The sequence below is a fragment of the Salvia miltiorrhiza genome, chromosome 1, assembly GCF_028751815.1.
Source record: "Salvia miltiorrhiza cultivar Shanhuang (shh) chromosome 1, IMPLAD_Smil_shh, whole genome shotgun sequence".
Lineage (NCBI taxonomy): Eukaryota > Viridiplantae > Streptophyta > Magnoliopsida > Lamiales > Lamiaceae > Salvia > Salvia miltiorrhiza.
The window spans coordinates 53,292,628-53,309,942 of record NC_080387.1 but is presented as its reverse complement, the minus strand read 5'-3'; the positions used below and the strand labels follow the sequence as shown (position 1 = coordinate 53,309,942).

The window sequence follows — 17,315 nt, the reverse complement described above, 5'->3', positions numbered from 1 at the left end:
TGATTTTAAATTAAAGTTAATATTTGAATATACTATTTAAAAGTTGATAATTGATATCTTATAAATCGTTTTAAAAATGTATTAAAAGTTTTATTTCATTTAGAGGATTCACTTCTTTTAAATTGTTATCGAAATATATCTTCATATAATAAAAATTAATTTCGCATTAATTATTTTTATATAAGTTAAAGGCTAACACCTTAATTAGATTAGGGTTTTACAACAAACGAGCCCTAAATGTATAAAGTCAATATATTCGTAGTTAAATTTAATATATTTTTAAAAAATTCGAATCTAGACAATACATTCATTCAGCAAGATAATGTATTCACCATAAATCTTTACTGTTAGATTGTTGAATTATAAGCAGTGTCATTTATATAACCGAATAATATCAATTATAGACAGTGTCATTTATACAATCAGATAATATTATTTACACAATTTAGGTTATGATGGGGATGGAATCCGGGATTCTCGTCCTTCTAAAGAAAGGCTTGAATATAAGCCATACACAATTAAGATTAAACTGTTTTAAAAGTCGTGTTAGGCAAATCTTAAGTAATTATAAAGCCAAGTCCAGTCGAGCCGAGTGTTATATTTCAGAGCTGCATTAAATCAAAAGAGAGAAGCCAGATCGGAGGATGTCAGTCAAAGTTAAAAGAATGTCAAAGACACGTGGCAGATTAATGAGTTTTGGCCAACGAACTTATATTAATGGGCTTTAGGGTTAAATTGGCCCAAGTACGTTAGATTATTCCTTATGCTTATAAATAGGACCTTAGGTTATGAATTAAAGCAAATTGATTCATTATTTTTCCTTCACCATGTAAAATGTAACCTTCAAAATATAGTGAAAAATCCGATAACCTTCCGTGGATGTATGTCTTAATGACGGAACCACGTAAATCTTGATGTCTTTTATCGTTTTATTTCATTTCCTGCTGTTGAGATTTAAACCCAACTCAGCAGGTCAGGATGCGAGTCAGAGTTTGGGTGTGGGTCAACCTAATTGTAGGGTACATTCGATTGTCCCTAAATTTTTGTGAAAATAGAAAATTATTTTTAACTGTGAGTTTATTTTGATGGATAAATTTATCATGAGAAAATGATGGATAACAAAAATTTATTCATTTAAGTGTCTCCTTTTTTTTCCCACATTTTATACAAAAGATAAATTCATCACTTTTGTTTTCTTATTTTCACTTGAAAGAATGATAATCTATACTATATTAAAAAAGGAGTTCTCAATTTCAAATTGATTTCAAATGACAATTTTGAAAATATTTTTAATATGAAGGTTAGGAATTAATAGATCCATTCATAATCCCACTATCTCTCTCATATTCTCCCATATCTAATTAAAGTATTTAAGCTGAGTAACTCACGAAATGTTTATTTACAATTTTATAATCTATAAAAAGGTTTATTTTTTTCTTTGTTTTATTTCTTTCTAAAATTATGGAATTCATTTAATTATAATATATTTAATATGCATATCAAATTAAAGATCACGATAAGAGCTTTAATTTGATATATTTTATGTAAATATTTTATTTGAAATATAAAAGTTATATTTATTTAAAAAATAAAATTTTTAAAAAATCTCTCTCCTCTCTCATCTTCTTTTTAATAAATTTATTTTTTAATTATTTTTTATTTTTAACTTATTTTTTTAAAATTTATTTTTTAATTATTTTTTATTTTTAACTTATCTTTTTTTATCTTTACATAATACTATCAATTTTTATTATTGTGAATTATTTTTTATTTTATCGTTTTTCAATATTCAAATGCTAGTTATAAATTTTAGTTATCTATTATTTTATCATGATAAATTTATCTATAAAAATAAACGAACCATAAAAAGAAAATATAAGAAAAAAGATATGGAGCCGCCGGAAGCAAAACCGATCTGAAACTTAACCGAATATTCACCATCGGCATTCGGCGGTGTCTCTACTAACTCTGCACTAAACGCCATCACTATCTTTATCTCAGATACTATTGGTCAACACAATTGCAACCACATAAGTTTCAGTTGAAAAAAAAAAGGAAGACAATCTGATTCCGCCGTCAAGGTCCATGTCGCCGGACAATTCGGAGCCGCCCAGAACTGGAAAGAGGTCGGCCGATGACGTGTGGAAGGAGATCATGGCTGGAACCCAGCCGAAGAAGGAGATGATGACCTTGGAAGATTTCCTGCTGAAGGCCGAAGAGGCGGCTTCCACCGGCGCCGCCGCCGCGGTGAAGCTGAAGGAAGAAGGAGGATCGATTGGGGGGATTTTCGATTATATGAATTCCGTCGAGGAGGGGGGCGATGCAAGAGCGAGGGCCAAGAGGAGCTTCAGCTTGTCGGCGGCGCCGGGAAAGGCGGTGGAGCTGCGGGAGAGGAGAATGATTAAGAACAGAGAGAGCGCCGCGAGGTCGAGGGAGCGGAAGCAGGTCCGATTTGGCTGCCTTGTTGGGCTGTGTGTGTGTGTGTGTGTGTTTGCCCTAATATTTTGGTTGATTCTGGGCTGATTTTGATGGTTTTAAAAGGCATATGAAGCGGAATTGGAGTCGATGGCGGTGAAGCTGGAGGAAGAAAATGATATCCTGTTGAAAGAGAAGGTAATTCGCTTGCTATTTCCTTGAATTGATTTCAAAATTCAGAGTATCTCAAGAATATTAATTTGTTGAGCTGAACTTAGGTTTCTAGCTAGATTGAGATTCTGCTGTCTTGATAATTGAGTTAAGATCAGTTAAAAATAGTCCAATGATTCAAAATTCTGCAAATCAACAGATTAGACAACCCAAAGCTGCTCTGCGAAGTCGATAATCATAAACTCCCTCCGTCCCAACGAAAGCGGTGCGCTTCTTTTCAGCACGGAATTTAAGGAGAATAAGATTGTAGTGTAAAAGTGTGTAAAGGTGTGTGGGGCCACATTGCTTGTAGTGTAAAATTATTACTCCCTCCGTCCTCCAAGATTATGTCACAATTACTATATCCGGCGTCCGCTAAGATTATGTCATTTTCATTTTAAGGTAATGGTCCCACCATCCTCTTTAATATTTTATCCTTATTAACACTCTTTATTTACAAAAAATCCACCCAAAATTCAATTTCAACCACACATCTCATAAAGTGGTGAGACCCTTTATCCACCACATCAAAATCATCACCAATTTTATTAAATCCCGTGCCCAAGCAATTTGACATAATCTTAGCGGACGGAGGGAGTACCAAAAAAGAAAATGCACTACTTTGTTGGGACGGCTCAAAAAGGAATGCGCATCGTTTTCGTTGGGACGGAGGGAGTATATAGGAAGGGATGGTCAGACATGAATTCAACTTTGAGCTTAAATTGTATTGCTATTTTATCAGTATGAATGCTTGTTTAGGTCTTTTCTTGTCTTCGCTAGCTGTTTGAGTGTTACTAAGTTGGTTCCCTTTTATGTTCTCCGGCATAATCTAATCATTGGAGTGAAGAATGTTGTTCCTTATGTCTGCAAATATCTGGCAACATATGCCAATTAAATTTGCTAGTTGCAAAGGAAGGTTATTAATGAAATGCAATAGGGTAGCACTTGATGATGTTGGTTCGTTTTTCCCAAGATTTGTGTCTCAATCTTCTATTTACTTGTCGAAACCATTCTCGGTTTCAAAAGAAGTATGGATTTGGCTTCACTTTCGGACTTGTTTTATATGTGTTCTTTTTGTTCGGTTTCCCATTGTGACTTCATGATTCATAAATGTGCATCGTTCCTCCTTAGAAATGTGTCCAAAATTATTTCTGAGAGCCCTTGAATGACAAATTATCAGCCCATTCTTCTTTTTTCCATATTCGTGAAGGTTCAGTCGTGCATGTTTGAGATCTCTGCCATTTAATGTGTTTCGTTTTTAATAAATGTGATTCTTATTTCAGGCAGAACGAAAGAAGAAGAGGCTTAAGAAGGTAATCATTTTCCTCTGTAATTTTGCCCCCGCATGTTTTGCCTTCGGTTTTGGTTGTAGATGAAATATAGCAGGCAAAGATTAATCCCCTTGTAAATTCATTTCCTTTTGAGATTTTTTTTAGTTACTGATGTTTGATGCTCTTTCTGCAGCTTATGCAGAGTGTGATACCTGTAACAGATATGCGAAGACCACCACGCATCCTGCGGAGAAGCGGCTCCATGCAGTGGTAATCTTTGGCCATACAGAAGTTATGAGACGAGACTTTCTGCAATGGGACGAGGTATAAAATATATGAGACGGAGATGAATAAAACAATAATAAAAAAAAAACAACTATTTTTTTTATAAACAGCTCTAAGTCTTCAAGTAGATAACTTGAGCCATTATTGATCTATAAATGTAGCAGCTACGTTCTCTGTAAAGCTATAAGGGGAAATCACATAGAGAACTCCCTTGTAATTAGCTTGTTCACTACAAATGTGTGGAACCCATTGCTCTGTTATTGAAACTTCACTTATGGTATTGGCTTAGTTTTTTAGCGTTGAGTTTCCTAGTGCACGTTTACTTTTGACAGGTTTCTTTATTCTTGTTTGCATTTAACTTCTTATTACTAAATTATGATGATGTTGAAGTACAGCTGATGTGTATTTAGTATCGGATCAATTGATATTCAGAACTGGTAAGTTCATGAATCATGGGTGAGTTTTGAGTTGCCACGGGCATATCTCCATTCGTTATGGAAGAAACACTTGGAAAACACTGATATGGAATTAAGCATACGGTGCTTTTGAGACGGAACACGTTTCTAGTTGTGTTGTGCTGCATGCTTATTCTTACAGGAAAACGGCTTCTATGGTCATATTTCTGAGTATTCCTCTGAAATGTACGACCTTAGTACGCCTACATTTCGCTGAAGACTTAAATCAGACTACGAATTGAAAACAGGCAGTCTACATTTTTGAAGTTAATTTATATTCTTGAAACAATTTGACAGTCTCTGCAGCTATAGAATCAGTCCCTCCTCCTGCTAGTTTGGTTCTTGCTTCTTATCATTTGGAAGACGAACACCACAAATGTCAGAAGTAAAGTCGAGCCAGCAACGATGGGCAGACATAATTTGAACCTTTTCTCCGGAGGCCTCTCTCCATCACCCTCTACCGGCACAGGTTCAGCTTCTGGAGCTTCTTCAGCAGGTTCAATGGCGGAAGGCTCAACTCTGTCTTCGTCCAATCTTTTATCAAGATCTTGCTTGTAAGTATCCGGTTCATCTTTTTCCTCATGTTCTTTAGGTTCAATGGCGGAAGGCTCGACTCTGTCTTTGTCCAATCTTTTATCAAGATCTTGCTTGTAAGTATCCGGTTCATCTTTTTCCTCGTGTTCTTTAGGTTCAGTTATTCCTCGTACATCGTCTGTGTTTCTCTGTTTCTCCTCGTCCTCCCTGCACGTGTCAGCTTCCACGTGATCAACTTTGCCATCTTTGAAATCATGAGCTGAAACTGGTTTCTCTTGGTGTTTCTCTTCTTCCGGTTTCTCTTGGTGTTTCTCTTCTTCAGGTTTCGCCTCACCACTATTGGAAGGTGCTTGGTCAACTGCTTCGTTTTCTCCGATTCTTGCCTTGGATTTCTCATCCATCTCCAGGTTTGAAGTCTCTGCTTTCGGGCTCTTTTCATCGGCAATCTGCAAACTCCCGGACCCCGCCCTAACGAGCTCCGGCTTGTCCTCGACTTCTTCAATGGCTGTGCCCACGCGGATTCCTTTTTCCTTCTTCGGCATGGTGATCGACAAAGTCGATTCGTCGTTGTTAAATTTGGCCTTGATCTTGTCCAAGATCACCCCTTGTGGAATTCTAAAAACTTTCTTGAATCCCTTGATCTCTCCCTCTTTCTTGTAAACTTTCCACCCCACCATTACCGTTTCTTGCACCTGCTTTTCGCCGCCTATTCCGATCAAGCTCCCGTCCTCGTTTATGTCGATCTTTATGTTCCTTCTCTTATAACCTGCAAAAGTTTCAGAAGCACGTGTATTAACTTAGTGGTAGAATGGTTAATATCCGAAATCAAATGTCTCATTTTCGAGTTCACGGCCATACAGTTTTTAAAATCTTATCTATCCAACTAAAAAAATTTCACACATAAATGTGTAAATCCATAGGCAACAAAATTGTGCATATTCGTGTGCAGAAGCAGAAAACGGGACCTCTGAGATGAGCAGTGAGGAAGAACATGGAATCTGTTTCTCTAGACACGAAGACGGGGCTGGCGCGGTCTTTTGCTATCCGAAAATCCGAGGTGAACTCGTCGGTGACACTCGTTAACTTGAGTCCTAATTCGAGCTCCATATTTTTTAATGAATTTTGGGACAAATTTTTGGATGAATGAATTGGGAAAAGTCAGGAAATATGGCAGTGTTGATTTATCAAGGAAGGAATTGGTGTAAGAGGGCAAAGAATATATGCTTTGCTTCGTTTAGTTTTGTGAAAAAAAATGCCGCCGTGTCCTTGGCGGGAGGCTATGTTCAAACATAGTTGACACGTTTTGTGCAACATCTTATTTCATGGTTTACTCGTGGGGTTTTTACATAATAATAATAATAATAATAATAATAATAATAATAATAATAATAGCGTGGGAATGAAGCACGGTTAGTCAGATTTTTAAAAATACAGCTAGATTTACAATATATTTGTAGAAAGTTTGTTGACTAAATATGAGGTTCAAGGGCTTCAAGCTGTGAAAATAGGGGAGTTATTACTTTTTTGATCTCCCTTGCCATGACTTTGCATATGATCAATCTTGTATAGTATTTTAAACTTGAGGAAGCAATTAATCTATAATAATAATAATGATGATGATGATAATACTAGTTAACTATTTATACTCATTTTTTAGTTTACCACGTGACTTTACAATTTATGTGATTTACAATACTGATCGAAATAAAATTTGGTGTTCTTGCTGGACAAGTACATGTTTATTTTTACGAATTCTCTTTTGTTATATTCAGAATTTTCTCTTGTTTTTTTTTTCTTTGAATTCTCCTATATTTTCCTAGCTAGTATTATCAAAATTTTAAATGTTTCATATAAACATTTATCATGATCTTGATAGAAACTTTTTCACCCGTGAGCACTATCACATGAATATCATAACCCCAAAAATAAAATAAAAAGATATGTGAGAAATAGTATGAGGAATTGTTTTTGGTCATCTTTATTTGATCCTTGGATAGCATGTGAAACTGTGGTGGCATTAGCATGGCATAGTGGTACAGATTGTTAGGTGGGAAATGCATCAATCTTTTCAAAATAAAAGAAAGTGGGCCCAATGAGCAGTACTATCCCAACAAAAAACAACTTTTAGCTTTTAAAGCTTTGTCTTTTTCCACTCAACTAGTAGCTGTTTGCTGCAGCCAAATGCAGAGAGATATTGGCCTCTCATATTTCAACTTGCTTGCTCAGATATTCACTCACTGCCACCTCATTTTAAGATTCACACTCTTCTTTTTGCTACTAGTAATTTATGCTCCCTCCGTCCATTTCAATGGGCAATTTTATTTTGGGCACGGAGATTAAGAATAAAGGATTAGGTGGGTAAAGTAGGTGGAGACCATTTGTTTAATGTGTGTAGAGAAGGTAGGAACACATGCTATTTTTGAAAAGTGTTAATTGAAGTGGAACAAAAGAAAATGAAAGTGTGTCAATTGAAATGGGACGAAGGGAGTACTTAAATATATCTACTACTCCATGACTCTATGAGGCATATGAAGATATATCCATTTTTCAGATATAAAACACGAAATATTAACAATTTTCACCAAAATACCATTAATTTGAATAAAATAATAATAAGAAAAAAGAAAGTTTTAATTTTACACCTCAATGATGTGGGTGGATCTGCTGCGCCGCACCCATCCGACCCGTGAGAGATTCACGATTACGATTTCGATCAAAGATCCAACGATACATGATTTCAAATATTGAAATAATAAATTATTGATCAACATTTATTATTCGTTAATTTTAGATTTGAAAAGTACAAGTTTTAAAATGAAGGATCCAAATTGCAACATACGGGCATCAATATTTTCAATTATAAAAGTTAAGTCCAGCTCATAATTTGCCAACAACTTATATTTCGTGTGGGCATTTGCATCTTGGAAAACAACTTTTAGCATTTAAAGCTTTGTCCATCGCCATTAAGTTGCTCCACTAGTCCAGTCATACTGAAATGTGGAATTCATATTACCAGCCATGTTTATCTAGAAATTCAAAAGAAATTCAAAATGCCAGTTTTATGTCTCAATTTTTGAGTAATGTTGATAAATTACAAATTGATGCTCAATATTTTGACAATTAGGTCTTGTATTACTGTTTTGACACTCGAAATTTCACATGACACGTTGGGCATTGATGTGGAAATACTGTTTATTTACATAATTTAATTTTATTACTTTTCATGTGTGTCCGAAATAATGATATTGTGTCACATGAGATTTTAGATATCGAAAATGTGATAATAGGACATAATTATAATTTGTTGAAATATCATGTGTTGATTTGTACTAAGCATCGAGACACTATTGGAAAAAGGGATGAAAGGTTGAGACAAAAACTGATACTATTTGTCCAATTTTTAATCCTTGAAGTAAGTTAAAATGCACAAGTTTGCTTTATTAACATTATTTTAGGCTGAAGCATATGACACCATTTCTGTCCGTCAATGGCTTGTCGCTCTGTATTCTTAAAAAAATTGAATATAGGAAAAAGTATTGTTTATTGCAACTGGGTTCAATTTCTTCAAAAATCAAAACGTGCAGCAGAGAATTTCTTGCTTAACAAGGCTAATATATCTTTCTTGAATTAGAGTCCACAAAAATGTCACCATCTTGAATTAGAATCCACAAGAAAACTTTGGTCCACGGCTACAAAATAGTCATTTTCAAGATTACACACTTAACAAATAAATTACTAATTCCTAGCCTCTCATCTTATTAGCAAACACAACATTCTTGGCAAGAAAACTACTTGTGAAGAATAAGCTACATCCAAAAAACACAAACCTAATGGTAGAAAAATGCAATTCATGATGGGAAGGCAAGTCCAAATTTACTCAAAGAAAGGAACAAAATTCATTATACAGAGAGAAGAGAGATGAACATCATGGACACGAGCAAAGTCCAATCCTTTTTGGGAATTTCTTTACATAAAAAACGATGATTATGTAATAAATACAAGACTCAAATCGAATTAAAAATCCGATTTTAATCATGAAGCCCAACCGAATCAAGCCCCTGAGTTCTGCTTCGGACAATCCGATGAAACACTTCCCTAATTTGACACTCCAACGGATCAAGCTCACTCCTCAAACCGTCACACACATTCCTCACCTCCTCAACCCTCATCTTCACCTCCGCCTCCCTCTCCTCCGCCAACGGGAACGCCACCGAATCGGCCAATTCATTCAAATGCCGCGAGCATTTTTGAATCTCGTTGATCTCCCGCAGCAAGCCGCAGGCGTTCCTCCTCTCCCGCCTCTTCGATTCCTCCAAGATCCTCTCGTGCAGCGAGAGGATCGGCCCCGCCCACGGGAACTGCTTCGAGGCGCAGAAGTGGGCCTGCAGGCCGCGATCCTGACATGGGATCGCGGCCACTAGTGCCCACATTGTGAAAAGGAGCACGTGGTTCATTGTGAACACGGCTAAGCTGAGCCCATTCGTGGCGGCTGATTCATTCGGCCGCGGCGGGGTTAGGTTGTTTCCGATCGCCTGCAGCTGTTTCGCCGCCGACCACGACCGGGAAACGCTCCAGGATAGGGATCGGAAATGGCCTATGCTTTTCTGCTCTTTGTTTCTGCCGAAGGAGCGGTTTCTCTGCGCGAATGTGGTGGCGGATTGCTTCTCGTCGAGCATTCCGATGGCGAGGTCGATTAGGGCTTTTTTGGCGCGGCGGAATTGGCCCTCGCCGATGCTTCTCTGGTTGTCTAAAGCGCAGAGCACGATTTCGAGCTGCTTTTTCCATTGCCGGATCTGCTCGATTCCGTCGCGGATGGCGTTGCAGACGTCGAGGGCTTTGACGCTCCGCTCGAAGTAGTCGGCGGCGAGGCGGTCCAGCGGCGGCCGGCTGAAATCGGCCCTGTTGTTGAACATGATCGCCTTGAATTCCTCCTGGCAGCAGAGGAAGACGTCGAGGAGGCTGCGCAGCCACGGGATTGAGAGGAGGTCGTCGGAGTCCACCGCCGCGAGGTCGTGGAACCGGTCGGCGACGTGGCGCTGGAAGGCCTCCGCCTCGGTCTCGGCGGCGTGCGGCGGCGAGACGGAGTGGACCTGGTCGCGGCGGCGGCTCAGGATGGAGAAGATGGAGCCGGAATTGGAGCTCGGAGACGATGATGACGACGACGCGTCGCGGAATTCGGTAATCGGCATTTTCGAATTGCGATCGATCTCTCTCAGCTCACATGAAATCGGGGAATTGAGTAATTGCAGCGGGAAATGGAATAACTGGAGCAGAAGACGAAACCCTAAACCCCAAAATGGAACCTTTGGATTTTGAAAACCTCAATTCCAATCAAGAATACCCAATCACAGACAAAATCTCTTGGCAGAATACCCAATCACAGACAAAAATTCCAAAGATTCAAAGTTTATAGAAGGAAAAGCAAAACCCAGAAATCTTCTTCTCCGGCGAGGAGAGAGAGGGAGTGGAGTGAAGGTGTTGGAGGATGAGAGAGAAAGTGAGGGATGTTTGAAACCCTAAAGAGGAGGTGACATGGTTATAAGGGGGATAATTTGTACCGCGTAATAAGTTTTTGTTGGGAAAAGTAAAGTCTTCATCACAGAGTAACAGTGGGTTTTTTAATTGGGCAATTTGGAAAAATGGATTTGTCTAATTAATGTGAACTGTTAATAGATAATGATTTTTTTTGGGTAAAAAGTTGAATTTGTTGGGGCGAAAATGGGAAAAGGCTAAATTGTTTGAAAGGGCCCGAAATGGAGGGCCGATGGCTGTGGGAAATAAACTTACACGCCGCGGACGCGAATTGGACACGCCTTGCGTTAATTTTATTTGCATTTTCAGTCCCTTGAAAATTAAAATATTAGATTTATGGTATTCCTAATTTTTAGGAAAATAAAATATGTTTGGTAATATATCTATTTATTCGCATTTTCCTTAATGCTACAACGAGTTAATGCTAATTGCTTCAGCGGGTTACGAAAAATCCTTATCATAATACTACAATATAGCGACAAATAGTGGAAAGATTTTGCTATTAGGCTGCGATTTCCATGAACTTTTTAGAATTAAATTAATAGCATAATAACTCTAAACTCCCCTCAAAAAAATAAAAGTAAAATTAACGACATATATAACAATCATCCAAAATATAAAAGATCAACGTATGATACGAATTTTTATTATGTTTATAAAATGATAGTTGTTCATAAACGAAGATAATACATAGTACAATTCTTTTCATAATCCAAAATCATAAAAAGAATTCGAATTTATATGAAATCTCATCCTTAAAAGATAAACCAGTTATAGTTTTTTGTCTGGCCGGGATTAATTTGGATCATTCTTTTTTATTGTTGATGATTAGTTATCTAAACTAGTAGTAATAAAGTTGTGTGGTCCTTCGTTGCTGATTTGTGCATGTTAATTGTATACTGTGGCATTCAGATTTAAGAATAAATTGGTGGGGTAAGAAATAATTTTTTAATATTTTCTTTATCTTGTGGTTTAAAAAATATCAAGGCATGACTAGTGTTTGGCCCGTTTGGTTAAGCTTATTTTAAAAAATAAGAGTTTATAAGTTACGATAGTTTATAAGGTGTTTTAAAAGTTTATATATGATGTAATCAGGGGCGGATCCAAGATTTGTCGATATTCGATAGAGGGGCTGAACTGAACGGTATTAAACAGGGTGTTGATAGGGAGGCTGAACTGAATGGTATTAAACAGGGGTTCAGGGGCAATAGTCCACGAGCCAAAATTTTCACGCAGTCTGTACAAGTAATTTTTATATGTAAATAGAATTTTAATGGACTTAGGACTAAAATTCGATCACCGGCTATAATAAATAATTATTCTCTTTATATTGATTCAATAACATATACTAATGCTACCCCTGCAAATTGTACTATTATAGTTGAAAGAATATAAAAAACTACATATATATATATATATATATATATTTTAAAAATAATCTATCTTATACAAAAATAATTTTTATGTTGAAAGTTCTTTTATTTTTTTACTTAGAGCATCCACAATGGTGGTGTCTTAGAGGGGTGTCTTAGGAGTGGGCCCTTCCTAAGACACACCCCTCTCCAATGCATTGTGTCTTAGGTGAGTGCTTAGATCCTCATTTCCACAAAATTCATATTTCTACACTTTTATTTTTAAAATTCAAATTTCATTAAAATTAAAATTCTACATTACAATAATTTAAATTAAATTAAAAACATAATTAAAATACGATAATAAAATAAAAAATAACATAATTTCCTAATTTAAATAAGCCCTCGACGCTTGAGCACTTCTTGGACTAGGTGGTTGTGCAAAGCCAATTGTGCATCCGTCATACCCGTCGTAGGAACATTTCCCGTAGCCAAGACATTCGAGGCTTGTGAAAATGGAGCAAACCCCATCATTGGAACCCTCGATCAGCCTTGTTGCTCCATGTATTCATCGAATTCACGATCCATCTTTGGAAATGTAGAAGAGAGATTTTTTTTTGGGAGAGAATTGTAGTTGAAGATGTTGGTGAATTTGAAAGAATTGAAGGAAGAGTGGTATTTATAGAAGGGGAAAAAAGAAAAAAAGAATAAAAAATCAAAAAAGCCGTTGAATTTGCAACGGTCGTTTTTTTAAAAAAATAATAATAAAATTTGGAAACGGTCGAATTTTGAAATAATAGCCGATTTTTGTATTTTTTTTTTAAATTGGGCGCGTCCTTCGGACGCGCCATCTCCTCTCCTCTCTCGCCCCGTGTTGAAGCCTCGACCCCGCCTCGCATCTGGGCGCCCCTCCAGCGCACGGCCGCCTCCTTCGCCCCGGATTGACACCGCCCTCGCTACTGGCGCTGTGGATGCTCTTAAAGTTGGACTGGGCTTAAATTAAATTATGTAGATATTAGACTAAATATATTTAATATATATAGGACAAAATTTTGGGGTTGCACTGAGCTGGAGCCCAGTGCAACCCCTATATAGATCCGCCCCTGGATGTAATTATTTTAATAGTTTATATATAGGTTGTTAAAATGTTTGGATAGCTAAATTTATAAGTTAAAGATTACATTTTGAATTAGAGAAAATGAGAAAAGATAAAATTAGTTGGATATATGATGAAAATAACATACTATTATAAGATCATTTCCATAAAATTATTATTGCTTGTAAAATTATGAAAAAAAAAAGTTGTAGTTTTTTTTAAAAAAAAAAGAATATAAATTGGAGTTGAGTAACTTATTTTTTGAGGAGGTTATAAATTATTGAAATTTATTTTTACAATTTATATATTGTTTGAAAACTTATTTTATCAAACACCTCTAAATAACTTATAGTATAAGTTACTTTAAATCTTATAAGCTCAAACAAACACTTCTAAATAATTAAATTTATGTGCCCTTAATAATTAACTTCAGTGTAGCTTCAATGTTCAGGGAAAATTTTAGCAATATGAATTGTTTATTAAAATGCAACTTGTTACTAAAATATGAAGGAAACTGTAGGCAACAAATTTTATTTTTTTGAAGAAATTAATTGAAGACACAACTTCATACCTCACTTTTGATAGGAGCGGCGTTATATGCGATGATAATTTACCTCGAGAAGAAACAAATTCCTCATAAAATTATTTTATAAATTGTAGACCAGAAGAGAAATAAAAACTAGCGCTTCTTTTATTACAAAATTATGTTTCATGTCTTAGGCACACTCCAGTCGTTGCATTCAGATGCATATACATCCGCCCTTATTAAATCATAGTAATTGATAATCAATAAATTTAAATTAAAAATTAATTAACTCTAATTAAGATATATGCATCGAATATTCAGATAAAAACAAAATTTGCCTTCACATTCTACTTAGAATATTAAATATACGTTTAATATTGATAGATATAAAAATGGATGCTTTGCATATTGAATTTTTAAAACAAACTTTTAAAAATTATTGTGTAAATTATTTAATTTTCGTAAATTTTTTCTCGTACTGGGTCATCAATAAAGTTAATGTAGGAAGAGAAATGGTCAAATAAATGTACATGTCTAGAGCCATTGACCATATCAAACAAATGCACTCATCTATTTATGAGGCTGAGATAACTCGGACCACTGACCGAGTCCAACCCCTACTCAACTCGCCGCTCCGTCTCCTACATAAGTGTTATTTTCGTATTGGACCAATTCTCTTACATAATACTCCCTCCGTCCCACCTATCTTGAGATAATTTTTATTTTAGGTGTCTCATCTATTTTGAGACATTTTCTTATTTGACAAAAATTTTATCCTTTCTTCATTTTTTTCACTTTTTCATCTACAATCCAAACTCTACTCTCTCTATTCCATTATTTATGGCACATACATTTTCGGCACAGAGATAAAGGAAACAAGATTGTAGTATAAAAATATATAAAAGTATGTGGACCTATGTGATTTATAGTGTAAAAATAGAGGAAACTTATAAAAAAATACCACCTTTTAAAAGTGATATGTTTTTTAGCCTCTCTTTAAAAACAACTCTTTTGTATACCAAAATGAATTAAAAGACTAAAATACTCTTTACGGTCCCCACCACTTTAATTTTCGCGCAACATTACACGTGCCCACGATCATGATCACGATGGTGGATACGATTGTGTCCATCGTATCCACGATCGTGGGCACGTGTCATGTTGCGCGGAAATTAAAGTGGTGGGGACTGTAAAGGGTATTTTAGTCTTTTAATTCATTTTGGTATACAAAAGAGTTATTTTTAAAAAGGGTATTATTTATAAAAGGTGGTATTTAAAATCTTGAACCCCATAAAAATATGTAAAGGTATATGGGCCTATATATGTGATTTGTAGTGTAAAAGTGTGTAAATTAAGGTATGTGGACCCATGTAATTTATAATGTAAAATTATTACCAAAAATAAAAATGAGTCATTTAACTTGAAAACACCCCAAAATGAAATATGTGTCATTAATAATGGGACGGAAGAAGTACTATTTTTTTAATTTTTATGTAAAATAAAAGGTCTAAAGATAATCAGAAGGGAGGAGGTTGTATGTAGAAATAATCTTAGCCTAGTAATTAGTTTTCTGTTACTTTACAAAAAATGTAGGAGAAGATTAACTTTGATATTTAGTGTATATGCATAATATACTTTTATTTATTCTTTAAGATTACACCTACGTATAGGACATATATTTGGGTTCTTCCATAAATCTACTATCTCAATCTTATTTGTGGAAAGTAACAATTATTTATCTTTTAGTGTCATGATTTTTTCTTTTCTTTTTACTATAAAGTATTTTCGAACATTATAAAAAATGAAAAAAATTTAATAGCAACGTTTCTTGTCGCTATATATTGTTGGAAATTGGTTGTGAGTAATCAATGTTTGATAATTTTTCGAGTACCGAAAAAATTTAATTTAGCATAATTAAATGGCATAGGATCGATTTATGTTCTGAGTAGATGATCGTAGTATATTGATTTACTCAAAACCGATTTCCGATGAGTGAGAAATAATTATTTAAAGTTGGGTACTTGAAACATGGAGTTGTGGGAAAAGATAAGCATTAAAGAAGAATTAATGTATATCCCACATTGATTTGTGGATAACATTTATTACAGTATAAAAGTTATTACATCAGAGCATGTAATAAAACTGTGTGCACACGTGACGGGTTGCAAAGCCCACACGCGCGCGCCGCCGCTGCCTGCCCGGTCCCGGTCCCGTCGCCCGACACGTGCCCGTGAACTTTGGTCTTTGGGTGGTCTTTGGGCCTACCCCAGCCCCCACCGGTTCTTATCTTTTTGGACCAACGAAAACTCGATCCGAAGGGACGAGGCTCAATTCGGATCCTTGGTCCAACGGGAGGACCCTTGGTCTCCTAGGAAGCTTCCCCAACGTAACTGATGTCGGAGGAGTCATGTAGATTCAAACAGCCCTGCTATTACTTTCGTAACCCCTGACAACATTTGAATTCCATCAATGGAATTAAACTCTGCAGGCTCCCCCCGTTGATGTGGTCTGTGCCTATAAATAGGACAGCCTCCATGTATCCTCTACTCACAACAAGCAAACATATCATTGGAACTCTGTTGCACTCTGCATCCATAGTTGAAGTTATATTCTCGCCCCATTCTAGTTCGCCGGAGCTCGTTGGTCTGTGGTGCTGCTACCTATGAGACGAAGCCGTTTCATTTTTGGAGACAACACGCCAAACCGTGAGCACTACCGGGGCGTATCTCGTCTTGCGGAAAGATGATCCTCCTCGACTCGGCTGTCTTTCCTAGTTTTTTTTCCTATTGTAATTTCAATATAGTTTCTTTTGTAATCTCATCTCCTTCCATTTTATTTATTTGTAACGACGCCTACAAGCTTGTAATCCAACATATATATATATATATTGTTGGAAATATGGTTTTATGCCATATCTGAAAATTATTATTTAATTAAATATTTATTATTTAATTAAAATAATGATTGTATGTTAATCTACATCTCGAGTAGATCAACGTGATATACTTGAAGTCTCAAAACCGATTTCCGATGAGTGAGATATTGTATGTCAAAGTTTGGATGTTGAAGAGGAAAAATAACATTTGTTATGTTATCCCACATTGGAAAACATAGAGATGTTTTTCATGTATAAGAATAGCAAAGCACATGGAGTTAATAAATTGACTTGTGGGCTTGCTAGTGGGCTTGATCTAAGTACTAGCCTCGCGCGCACACACACACGCGCGCCGCCGCCGACGATCGATCGGACGGACGGACGGCGACGACGTCGTCGCCGCCGCCGCCGCCGGACGGGCGGGTCGGGTACGGGCCGCGGCCAAGGACTTGGATCTTGGCAATTGGTGCTTTGGGGTGGTGTTTGGGGCCCAAACTATTTTTTGGACCAACTCCACTGGGCTTTTTATTTATTGGCCCAACAGAATTATTCTTGGCCCAATGATTGTTTTTTATTCCCAAGCCCAGCAGCAACAGTTGTCAGCAGCAGCAGCAGAAACATGTAGCAGAAGCACGCCAGTACGACTTCTGCATGGCGTCTTCAATTTTTGCAGCTGAGTTTCTTCAATGGCTGCGCCCACCGGCCATCATCTTCAACATTTACGGCTTCCAGCCGTTGGAGTGGAATTCAATGTATTGATTTCA

At 36.5% G+C, this 17,315-nt stretch overlaps 4 protein-coding genes across 4 annotated transcripts in view; 1 reads left to right on the top strand and 3 right to left on the bottom strand.

Annotated features, from left to right (window-relative positions):
• The window catches only part of LOC130992384 (T-complex protein 1 subunit beta-like), a 629,300-nt gene that overhangs the window by 354,713 nt on the left and 257,272 nt on the right, over positions 1-17,315 (bottom strand). The gene's annotated exons all lie outside the window — the stretch shown is intronic.
• Positions 1,834-4,484, top strand: LOC130993230 (G-box-binding factor 4-like). Its single transcript, XM_057918047.1, has 4 exons — positions 1,834-2,445; positions 2,542-2,613; positions 3,909-3,938; positions 4,090-4,484. The coding sequence occupies exons 1-4, from the start codon at positions 2,086-2,088 to the stop codon at positions 4,168-4,170; spliced, it is 543 nt and encodes a 180-aa protein (XP_057774030.1). The 5' UTR covers positions 1,834-2,085; the 3' UTR covers positions 4,171-4,484.
• On the bottom strand, positions 4,639-6,528 carry LOC130992837 (uncharacterized). The gene is made up of 2 exons (XM_057917601.1): positions 6,136-6,528; positions 4,639-5,936 (listed from the first exon to the last, which is right to left on the bottom strand). The coding sequence occupies exons 1-2, from the start codon at positions 6,275-6,277 to the stop codon at positions 4,951-4,953; spliced, it is 1,128 nt and encodes a 375-aa protein (XP_057773584.1). The 5' UTR covers positions 6,278-6,528; the 3' UTR covers positions 4,639-4,950.
• LOC130992784 (protein ROH1-like) lies at positions 9,043-10,914 on the bottom strand. Its single transcript, XM_057917539.1, has one exon. The coding sequence runs from the start codon at positions 10,357-10,359 to the stop codon at positions 9,199-9,201; it is 1,161 nt and encodes a 386-aa protein (XP_057773522.1). The 5' UTR covers positions 10,360-10,914; the 3' UTR covers positions 9,043-9,198.